Source organism: Dermacentor silvarum, chromosome 3 (genome assembly GCF_013339745.2).
Source record: "Dermacentor silvarum isolate Dsil-2018 chromosome 3, BIME_Dsil_1.4, whole genome shotgun sequence".
Classification (NCBI taxonomy): domain Eukaryota; kingdom Metazoa; phylum Arthropoda; class Arachnida; order Ixodida; family Ixodidae; genus Dermacentor; species Dermacentor silvarum.
In genome coordinates this window covers 21,436,790-21,448,958 of record NC_051156.1, presented here as the reverse complement: position 1 = coordinate 21,448,958, position 12,169 = coordinate 21,436,790, and the positions used below count along the sequence as shown (strand labels likewise).

General features: G+C 43.4%; 1 protein-coding gene across 1 annotated transcript; it reads right to left on the bottom strand.

The window, feature by feature from the left end:
* Positions 1-3,730: 3,730 nt before the first annotated feature.
* Positions 3,731-10,817, bottom strand: LOC125943741 (uncharacterized). The gene has a single exon (XM_049663250.1). It carries the CDS (start codon positions 10,382-10,384, stop codon positions 8,819-8,821), a length of 1,566 nt encoding a protein of 521 aa, XP_049519207.1. The 5' UTR covers positions 10,385-10,817; the 3' UTR covers positions 3,731-8,818.
* Between the last annotated feature and the right edge of the window lie 1,352 nt (positions 10,818-12,169).

The following is a 12,169-nucleotide window of genomic DNA, read 5'->3' as shown; positions in this document are numbered from 1 at the left end:
TTTTGCTGCCCTCTGCTATATTGCAATATTCCCATGCATAGTCAGGATTACAGGGAGGTTGCTCCATGTCCCTAAGATGTGTCTCCACAAACCCGTATACCATCAGCTTTTCCTGCCTTAGTTGCTCGTCTATCTCCTCCCACTTCAGCCTATTCCTGCCACCTTGCATTTTAATGTACCTATGTCAGAATGACCTTGCCCCTGGTGCTTACGTCTATTTCTTCTCCTACCGATTCTACGTTTCTTGAATCTTGGGGCCTCTCTGCCCAGGCGGCACGTCAGCTCGGACCAACGTTGGATACGTATTGGCACTTCCTGGCCGAGTGATGGCCTAAGGATAACAGCGTGGTTCCAATATGGGCTGGGCCATTCTAATTCCTGGCCGAATGATGGCCTAAGATTAACAGTGTGGCGCGAATATAGGTTGTACCATTCTGATAGAGATCCAACGCTGGCCCGCATTACACATTCAGTAAACAATATTAGCTCGTCCATTCAACAAGGCGGGAATTATTGGACCAACTTTCATGTGGACTTGCCAACATGGGTTACTAAGTTGGCTTTCTCTGGGCTACATTGGTCCGTAATAAGCCAATTTGCGCCTCATCAATTTTTAATACTTTCTGGTACGACTTGCTAAGGTTAAATAGCATGTTTGAAAGACTAATGCACTGATCACAGGCACACTGCGCAGGAACCAGAAATACGTTTGCAAGCTGTGACCCCTTCAACAGAGCGGATACCACGTTGGTTAATTAATTAGAATTCGCTTGACGATACTATACTTTCGTTCAGATTTAATAACAGCTTCGCTTATATGCTTATCTGTCACGGGGAACGGGCTGATCGACTTGCTGTGACAGACCGCGGGTTGTTCACAGCAGGGCACGGGTATATACTGGCGCCTGCCGCTTAAGTGTGCTCCACACATGATAATTAAGCAATAGTTTGTGAATGACCTTATGGTAAAAATTAATTACAAGGAACGTATGCTTGCATTACGGTCAGAGGATTACGTAGTACAGTAATCGCAAGTGTCTGCATGTAAGGGCGGTTGCCGAGTGCTTGAAGCGTGTACATAAGCACTCAAAATTTGTTTCGCGTCGCTTTGGGCAGAAGCAAACAAAGCAGTGAGACCTTTCAATGTTCGCTAGAATGATATATGCTTCGAAGTTTTCGCACGACAGCCGATGACCTGACGTGCAGGAATAGCAAAGTCCTTTTCTTGGCGCCGTCGGCAGAAAAGGCACTCGACTCGATCATTGGTGTCGACGGCATGTCGATGTTATGTCTTTCTTATCTAATAGAACCTTAAAGAGACGTTTAAGCGTGACTGATTCTGTAAACCCAAGTAAACCGATGAAAAAAGAAATATATATATATATATATATATATATATATATATATATATATATTACAACGTTAAATACCACTATCGGCTAATTAGTGTTTGTGGTCGAGTGCGTGGGGTGCGGTTACCTTATCACCATTCTCGATAAGACGCGTGTTCGAATCCTAACTCTTTTTTTTTTAAGTTGCTTATTAATGCACGTTTAACGTTTGTAATTCCATGCGTTTTCACCCCAATTAATCTGCGGTGATTAGGAGGAATGCCGCTGAAGTGCTAGCATTTCTCGGGGACTTCAATTATGGGGTTTTACGTGCCAAAACCACGATCTGATTATGAGGCACGCCGATTATGAGGGACTCCGGTAATTTGGACCACCTGGGGTTCTTTAACGTGCACGGGTGTTTTAGCATTTTGCCCCCATAAAAATGGGCCGCCGTGGCAGGGATTCGATCCCGCGATCGGGGACTTCCGAGACATGCTCACAAAAGTGTGGATGGATGGGTGGATAAGGCTGCACCCTTTAAATCGGGCGGCGGCACACGCAACCTAGCCGTGACTAATAAGTTATTTTGTTCTCAGCGGAGGGTGAGCTTGCAGTATAGGCCGCCCCCTGTCTTTGATAATTTTCGTCTCCCTCCCCGTGAAGCTGCCTTGGACCCACCCTTGAGTTGAAGGGATGTACTCACTCTACTATAACTTTATTAATTTGTTTTAGTTTATCTTGTTATATAGCAATTTAGCACTTACGTTATACACAACTCAGGATGGTTAAGGAACTGAGGTTTTTGATCTTGTGCATCCACACAAGTGAGAGACAATTATTTTTCTAAAGGCGGCTATTTACCATATTTATTGCAAATTTGCTTACATATTCGTGGTCATGGTTCTCTCCGTGCATTCAACAAAAGTTAACTAGTAAAAGTAACAGGCGACTATATAGCAGCATTGGTGAAGTGAGGGTGAGGCTAAAGTGCCTGGATTAAAACATGTTAGAAGCTTCTATGGCAACAAAACATATATAACACGAAACATACACATACTCATGTGTCATCACAGACTTTTGAATATCATTAAAAATGCCACAGTCATCCATTACACTGTGCACAATAATAACAGCTCATACAAGTGACCAAATGCTTTGTATAAAAAGATTTCATTCATGGGGTTTGATGTCCCTAAGCAACAAGTGCGTATGTAGCTGTTATAATGGTGTGGTGGAAGAAACTGGATTCATTTCGCCCTCCTGGAAGTCCAACATGAAGCCAAAGTGCATTATACACAAGCATTATTTTGCATTTTGCCCACGTTCATTGCATTGTGACCACTGCTGGTAGGATCGAGTAGTATTTTCAGTGTTATCCATACCGAAAATCAATGTAAACTTCCATGGCAATTATATATCAGAAGGCCTTTTTCCTAAATGTTGCACCATCTAACACATATGACGTAGTCACAACTCTGAACCCTCAAAGCGCTTGTCCATTGTCTACTCTTTCTTTCGTGCCATGTCTGCTTTTTTTTTTGGGGGGGGGGGGCAAAGGTTTTTAAAATCATGTTTCATATGCACCAACTAGGTTTCTAAATGCCCTTTTATGTGAGCTACAGTTTCTTAAAAAGCTTGTTGTTTCTTTGTGTGGCATTCAACTTTAGCACTGCAAGCAGCTTAAAATCTGCAAAACTAATGACAACTGGAAAGTTTGTGTGGTAACATGATGAAACGGCACACACATTTCTAATAAACTTTAGTTTATAGTCACTGCATTATCTGTTTCTTCTTTAGTGTTCGTCTTCAGTACTGTTTCATCATGTTAATTACAACACCAAACCATCAGCTGTTCCTACTTATGTATAAATTCTAAACTGTTTACAGTGTAGAAGTTATGTGTGAGAATCCTGCTATCAGTTGCTTGAAGGAAGTGCAGTAGGTGTTTGCAATTAACATACACTTTGTGGTAGTGATAAAACATTTTGAAATTAACTTTGCTGTGGATACGGTGAGCTAGATGGCAGATTGTGCAATGCTGCATGTGCGAGCGAGTGTTAGTGTGAGTCAGTGTTTTATTAGTATACAAAGACGATGTTAGCCTTGCAAAAGGTGTCGGCATGGTTGTGCCTGCTTGTCTGATATGTTGTTTCTGTGCAACAGTCTCCAAAGCTCACAGCATTATCTGTTTCTTCTTGTGTTCATCTTCAGTGCTGTTTCATCATGTTAATTACCACACCAAACCATCAGCTGTTCTTACTTATGCATACATTCTAAACTGTTTACAGTGTAGCAGTTATGTGTGAGAATCCTGCTACTAGTTGCTTGAAGGATGTGCAGTAGGTGCTTGCAATTAACATACACTTTGTGGTAGTGATTGTAACTAGACCTAAGAAGTGTAAGCCCAAGTGGCCATTGCATTCACTCTAACCAAATCATCATTATCTCCCATGCCAATGCACACTGGAAAATTCTCATGGTTCTGGTGTCTGTTTTCGTAACCATGAGACTGCAGCATTTTGGAACCAGTAAAGTAGAAATGCATAAGCCAGGCTAGTTGACGACACTTCATGGCAATGCACGCTACTAGCAGCACTTATAAACACAAGATATGTAATTGGAAGATATAGGGACAGGTGAAGTAAGTTGCAGACTCACAATTGTTTATTTTTGTACACCATTTCCTTTTCTGGCTAAACCTTGAAGATGTCATTTTTATTCATATACATGTCCAGTCTCTCTGTTTTGGCACATGCATTACTTATTTCTTCAGCAGAGCGACCGATGGCATGCTTATACATTAATCACTTCAATGCATTTTATTTGCATCACCAAGCTTTGATACGTCGGTACACATCACACAATGTGAGGTTTGCGAGAAAAAAAGGATGTTCCACATCTGCCGTCAAGGCCCTGAGGTGCGCTGGCTAACACTCCCAGCTTTAGTTCCAGTAGATAAAACCTTAGTACCCCAGAAAGCGGATGGGAAAACGGTGCTGCGGTAGCTGAAATGCTAAGAGCATTGCACGCGTAATGTGAAGACGTGGCTTCGTGCCTCACCTGCGGCCAGTAGTTTTTTCATCCACTTTCATTTCCATTAATTTATCACTTCCTGCTTCAATTAATACGTACATGTAATTTACCCTATGCTGTCCTTAGTGTACTTGTTTGTTACGATATAAACATCCTATTTTCAATTATTTAATATAGGTAGCACGTGATGTTTATATTGTTTAACGAATGAGTATTTCCAGCTGGCCTTAGGCCCTTCTTTTTATGTTCGAGTTATTCATGATGCGATGAGGCTTTCAGCAGGTAAAACACTAATGATAAAAATCTTATTCTGACAAATAAACTTTCCAGAAAGTGATTTTCCATGAAAGCTCAAACTGGCAGGGAGCATATGCATGGGGTATAAAAGAAAATGGAGACAGCTACCATAGCACCACAGGCACATGCCATATCCCGTACTGAATGTGGTGGTGCAGTGCAAGTTCCAAGTCGTAATTCTGTCATGCAATAAAAAAATTAGTTTAAAAATCTTGCCCTGCTGTAAATAACTAATGCTCCATTAAGAAAAAATGCAGTGTTGCAACGCATATCTGCAGCCACTTGAAGAGCTAGAGGCAAAATTTGTAATATGGGCCCACTAATACAGGAGAAACACGAAGTTGCATTGATGTAACATTGCAGGAGCATAAAATAAAGCCAACGAAAAACCACATAGGGGTCAGTTATCAACAGTGCAGCCACATGTTCGTTTAGGGAATCATCCATCACAGCAATACGCAACTTCACCCCGCAGAAAATTACAGACATGTACCACACCAGATTTGATGAAATGCGCAGCAGTTATCCTTCCATTTCATTGAATGAAAAAGACGTTCTTAAGTGCATAAATGGTTGTGCTTTTTATTTTGAAGCTAGTAGTGTGTTGTCGTTTTTATGTTTGTTGTATATCTCACTATACACAACATCTATAAAAACCTCAATTGCGAGTCAGTGCTTCTCCTTGCTTCTTTATCAGTCTTCTTTGTTTGCATGCTCGTTTCTATAATAAACAATGCTATCATGTCTCCAATACAGCCCCTCTACATAGGCAAAGGAAATGATGCCAAACTTCAAGCAGTCAATTACGCATACGCACAATTTTTGTTCTTTTATTGCTTCCACGTGCCCCCACAAGGAAGCTTGTCTTTTTGTAATTCTACTAACATAGTATATCATATATTATGTAACTAGACCTGAGAAGTCCAAGCCAAAGTGGCTAGTACATTCACTCTAACCAAATAGTCATTATCTACCATCCCAATGCACACAGGGCAGTTCGCATGGTTCTGGTATCTGTTTTCATAACCATTAACTCACCTCAGATAAGGCTCAACTGTAACAGCAATTTTACACTTTACATTATAGGTGTGCTAAAGGGGACTACCAAGTTAGGCTGTATTAGTAAATTCTGCACTGCAATAGCAAAAGGGCCACTGTTCACATAAGAGGCAGCTTGGCAAGTCCGAGAAGAAACAAAATTGGAAGATAAGTGGTAGTGCTGCGGTGAAGTTCTAGCACCAGGCTCACTGTGATGTCTTGAATTTTGACAAGACCTACTCGGGTCTACTTGTTTATCTGGTCAAGAATGACATCATTGTAAAGAAGCGAAAGAATAACCTTAGGAACTTTTAAGTACTTCCCCTGAATATGAATATGAATATCTTGAATATGAGGGAACACACTGAAATCTTTCATACTACCACATTGATGCACCAGTACGACATTAAAAAAGAAAAAAACCATTTGGCCTTTATATTCTGCAGTAAAAGTCAACGTAAGTCAGTCTAAGATGACTTAGTATTGCTCTTTAGTGTCCCTATGCTATGGTGCGAGGCAGTGGTTATGCTGATGCTTCATTCATAAGGGACATCATGTCGAAGATGACATGTGCATGACTACTATAAGGACGTGCCATGCGGCATCACAGATACAGTAATCGTGCCATGTCTCATCTTCCACGGCACAGCTTGAGATAATGTAAAATTGAGTGTGGATTAATGTGGTGCTTCCATTGTGCTAGCCGCACACTAAACGGCTGCTCCAGTGACGATGTGCATGCTGCATGTATAGATGCAGATGTATATACTGTGTTCATGCTATCTTTCCACATGTGTGGAAGCAGCCAGGGCTGCTGCCGTTAAGATGAGAGGCTTAGATAGGCAAGGTGCTGAATGATGACCAACCTGCTCTATTGTGCAGTCACTGTCAGGCTTAGCCCAAATATGTTGCAATCTAGGCAGAACTACATCACTGCGCCTCACTGCAGCTCATTTTTCAAGCATTAGGCCTTGAAAGAGTGCTGCATTCACTCAAATGAATAGAGCTGTCAGCAAGGAATTTGTTGCCTGGAAGCTGATGGGCATCTCAGTAGTGCCACTGATGTGGTGGCACAGTGACCGTGCAAAAAAAATGAGATGGGCAGCAATATGCACGCCAAGGTGATCACAACAGAGAAGAATAAATAACGAAATAATGTCATATTTGTGCATTTTTGCACAAGAAAGAAGAGAAGGGGCCCAATGTGATCGACTGTTTTCAGCACACAGCAAGCTTGATGGCTTCTGTAGCCATATCACAAACCAATTCAAGGGCGGCTACATGACAAATATGCCACAGAGTTCACACGCCACAGAAATAATTTGCAGAGCCCTTTTACATTTGGCAGGGTTCACATCCATTGATCAGCACATCAATGATAGAATGCATGAGCGTTGCTCTTTGCTGCCCATGAGCACACAGGTGGCCATTTATTCTTTCATTGTTGTTAATGCAGCTATACCACCAGTTTTAATGATGTACATGAGATAGGAAAGGCATGCACAACTCTTGAAAGTGAGCTTCTGGAAATGTACTAATTAAGAAAACAGCTCCTGACATGCGAGCATGACATCTGTTTTGCTCACTGATAAAGAATGCAGACATTTAGAATAACATTTGAACCTTGTTTAGGCGAGTGCAGACATTTAGAATAATGTATGAACCTTGTTAAGGTGAGATGTGGCTGCAGGGATCACGCACATGCAAAACATTAAGTTGTGATATATCCTTTGAATAACCTTAGAAAGCCCCAAAACCATTTTACAAATAATAATAATAATAATAATAATAATAATAATAATAATAATAATAATAATAATAAAGATTAAAAAACAACTGCAACTTTGTCGCCTGGAAAGTACATTTGTATCCTCCCCCCGCCTGAAAAAAAAAGTCTTTATAACTTTGTAATTGTTTATAACTTGACTGAGCTACCTACAATTTAAACTTAGGTTCAGTGTGTCGAAGACACTAGTGTGAATTTCACGAACTTTCCCACACTTATATCAGCCTTTTGAGCTACCTAACTCTTGTGTGCCAAAAATGCCATGTTGGGAATTGTGAAGATAAACTAAAATCTCCAAGTCTAACTCTTGTTCTGTCACTTCTTTTGTTTCTATCCTCCTGAATTTTATGCTGGTTTCGTTTCTAAAACAAAGCAGCTCTATTTAAAACATGCCAATTACAGAAATTAATTCCCGTCAGTTTTGAGAACATATTAAGCTAGCACAAACAGGGCACTTATCACTGGAACGCAGAACCTGTCTACAGCATAGCTTAACAGGCACTCACTGCTTGTGGAATGAAGTGCAACAATGACTTTACATTTGTCATTTTGGTCTGTTAGTCATGATCACAGAAAATGTGGAACCCTCTGGTTTCTTGTTCATGTTGCCAAGTTTTTTTTGTTTTGTTTTTGTTTCCCTTCATCCATAGTGGCATTATTTGTGATTACTAAATAGATGGTTTGTTTACTCTCTTGCTCTTTCCTTCTGTGTATTCTCGAAAAGAACTGTTCTGTATAATTTTTCTTTCAGAAGCACTTACCAAGATATTCAATGATATTTTATTCAAACACACACAAACGTAACCACATGCTAATTTTCTAGAGGGTGTACGAAGGCAGAGATGGGAGTTACCACGTCCCTGCCAGTCATATAGTTTGGGTGGCCCTGAAGAGGGCCGTTTAGTCTTCCGTGCTGCAACTTGTTCCAGATGAAGTGCACTTCAACACGTAGAAAGTGGAGATATCAAAGGCACAACTGAAGTTTCAGAAAGCTAGGTGCAGGCTCAGGTGGTATCCGTGATGCAGGGGAACTGGATGGCTCAGACGCTCTGCTGCGCCACTCGGTAACTAAGTCATGGAGGTTGTGATGCGCCCCAGTGTGAGCAGTGACTTCTGAAGAGGCATGGCAGTGTGAGCCTGATGCGGTGAAAACACAGCAGAAGCGTGAATGACAGCTGGTGTAGCACCTTGGAGAATTGACATGCAATGTGTCCTGGTTGTACAGCTATCAGCATGCTTGCCGTAAGTGTTTGAACGGCATGCTATGTGGCAGTTGGACGGCTGACTAAGGCAGTTTGGGTCACTACAAGCCCAACGGCCACTGACAGCTTCAGTGAAAGTGCAAAAGAGGAATAACAACATGTCCTTGCTTGTAGTTTAGCCTCAGGCACCGAGCTGTGTTCCGAAGGTCATCAAGATGCCAGACCTTTCTCTCGTTACTCAACGTATTGCAGCGCCAGATATTCAACTGAGACGACTTCAGTGGAAGTTTGAAAAAGTCCCTGGCATTTGGCAAAATCCCACCCTTGAAGTGGTCTGCCATTATCTCCAGAACCACCACAGGAGTACTGTCAATCAGGAAGCAGTCTCCAGGCTTCACATGTTGCAGTTTCTGCTTGACTTGGTTCCTGGATGAGTGCCTCAGTTCAGAAATTCTCCTACTTAGCTGCGAAAGTGGCTTGTTGGAAGATCGCAGCAACTTTTTAATTCGTCCAAGGTAGCTTTCGAAAGGGAATGCACTAAACTCATCTAAAGGGCCATGGTCTAGGCACTGGTCAGCAAGATGAATTAGTGAGTGTACATTGTACACGAGCTGTTTTTTCCCGTATAGCTCACTAAGCTCCTGAACAAAATACCTTAGCAAATCTTTGGCAAAAACATTGTACTCACGGTAGTGCTGAGGCGATGCTAAAATTCTGACCGCCACATGAAACATTACAAAATGCTTGTACTGAGAAGCAGGCAGAAGAGGCTTTAGGACAACAGGCCCCACATAAAGGAGGAATGTCCGAAACTCTGTTGCCTTCCACCGATCAAGCTCTTCTGTACCCCTTGGTTTCCGCTGGAAACATGTTGGAAAGGCCTTGGATGCCTCTCGCAGGCTTTCATTCAGTTGATTGCGATACAGTCTGCTCAGTCTGTTACTGTGGCCTTGGCATACCCAATTCCTTAAAAGTCGTCGCATGACTCCCAGGCAAACGAGATGCATGTATTCAGATGGGAAGAATGCAATCATGTCGACGTCAAGGGAAAGGAATGGTGAAACACCAGAATGGTGGTGCTTGTTCTCTTGAGATCGAAATGATGCATTCGTCCGTGCAGCTGCATGAAGTCTGGGAAATGTCACCCTGTTCTCAAGGTGCTGCCCTTTTTGGTTGCATCGCTCGCACGCATAATAGCCAGTGTGGCCAACAATACATTTGACATAGCTCCTTGCAGGAGCATCGCAAACCATGGCTCCAATGCTCACCCGAACATGAACATCTCCTATGCTTATCCCCTCAGAGATTAGGTCGGAGACCTCTTGCAAAAATGGCTCTAGATAATCCTGCAGACATGGCGGCTTCCCTGCACCACAGTACACACTGACAACAAATGGCGGTGATGCCTCCACATTTGTTATGCGGCACAAAATGGGCCAAAAGGCGAGCTGGCTACTTTTGTAAAGAGGGACTCCGTCAATGTTGCCCTGTAGCTTCAGTTCACTTGGAACTACTTGCCCCGGCTGCAACACTTGACGAATTCCTTCTGCAAGACCAAAGTGCACGAATGACCCATTTTGCTCCACCTGTGCTTTGCGCTCAGTTTTCAAAACTGTCCTAGCATCTTTTGGAAGGTCGGAGATGCCTCTTCGCCGGCAGAAATCGAGGACATCGTTAATGCACGCATGCGTCATATTATGTTTGGAAGCAATTACAGCAAACTCTTCACTTGCCGACAGTTGTTCAGAAAGTACATGAGTGAGCGTTGGACTACAAGTGAAGGCTATTCCCTCATCTGGCCCAGTGCAGCTGTCTGAAGCAACAAAGTCATCTGACTCATCACTCGATTCGCTTCCTTGGGGACCTCCTTTGTCACTTGAGCTGCTATCAGAGTCGCTTTGCTCACATGAGGACGTACCCGCACTCTCCGATTGGAATTCGTCGACACAAGGAGCTTCTTGTCTGCAGACGTCGTCGACAAAGGCTTCGCTACTCGACCGCTCGTTCAACCGTTTGAACGGAGGCTCACCACCGTCATCCGTGGAAAGTGAACTTCGCGATTGTCTGCTGGTTCCCGGCTTCAGAGGCGAAAGTCGCTCTACGCGAGAACTGTCTGCAGAGGTGAAGCTTGCACCTTCGTTGCTGGACGAGGAAGGCCCAGCATTACGCGGCGCGAGTCCTAGCTCATTCATTATCTTGTTGTATTCCTTTCTTACGGCTCGACATTTCCTCCACTTGGACGGCATGATGAGCGAGAGGGATGAGTCAGATGCCGAAACCGCAACGCTGTAGCCCGTTCCGAAAAACGCAAGACGACGGCGAGGCGAAAGCGTGGACAGCAGCAGAGCAGTGGGACAGTCAGTCACAGCAAGGGGCAGCCGACCAGCGAAAGCATGAGCCGAATCGAATCGAACGGATTTTTTTTAAAGGCCCGCTCGAATGCCAAGGTGCAGACCCGGTGCAGGCGTTGTGTTTTGTCCGACTAATGTGCACGGTGTGCGTTAAATAGGTCTTGAACTGCCGGTGTAATCGACTTCAGAGACGTTAATATACCCGCACTTGCAGATACCCGGCAGATACCCGTAAGCTGGGTTTTAACGGCGCTTGCTCATGTGTGCTGTGTCGTCTGCTGCACTGCTGCTTCGCACCTGTACCGCAGTGTATTAGTATATAAGGTACATTCAAGGACACTGTAACTTCACGACTGCACCAAGTCGGCATTGACAGTAGAAAGGGTGCAGCAAAATCGCGAACCAGCCCTGCAGCTTTCCTGTACATTTTGAAACGAACGGTGTGTTTCACATAGGGTGTTCAGAAGGCCCCATTGCTGCACCGCTGAAACTAGTGAACTGTTAATGCAGGTGAATCGAACGTGTCAAAAGTGCGTTCGATTCACCTGCACCACCTGCCACTAGTACACTCTACAGCCATAGAAAGCTGGATTGCGGATCGGATTAATACAAACATTAATATACAATTTATTTTTTCGTTTTTGTCATTCAGTGATTCTGGTGCGACCCGCGCAACTTGAACGCGCTTCCCGGTACGCTTGTTTTTATTGCGTATCATGTGCCGTAATTCATGAAATAACAATGTACTTTTGCACTGGTGATTTGAGAGGTGGCGCACAGTGATGCTTAAGGAATTTCGGGACTATAAAAGAGCGTCGGTTCCTCCAAATCCTCTCTCCTATCGCCCCGGAATTTGCGCCATCGCCATCGACGACAGCCTTGCTTGCCAAACCGAAGAGACCGAAGTCAACGTGTGCGTGAGTATGCATCTTTCTTTTTTTTTTCATACGAGAGTTTGCTTGTCGGGATTGTATCTTATGTGCATTCTCATCTACGGGTCAACGTCTTGTGCGAGTATTTGTGTAGTTAATGGAGTGTGCCAAATATGCAGCCAGCGCACGTGTGGCTAGGCATAGCTATGGGCTAGGCGATCGATCGGGTACTACGTGCGCTCAAGATGAGTTCAAT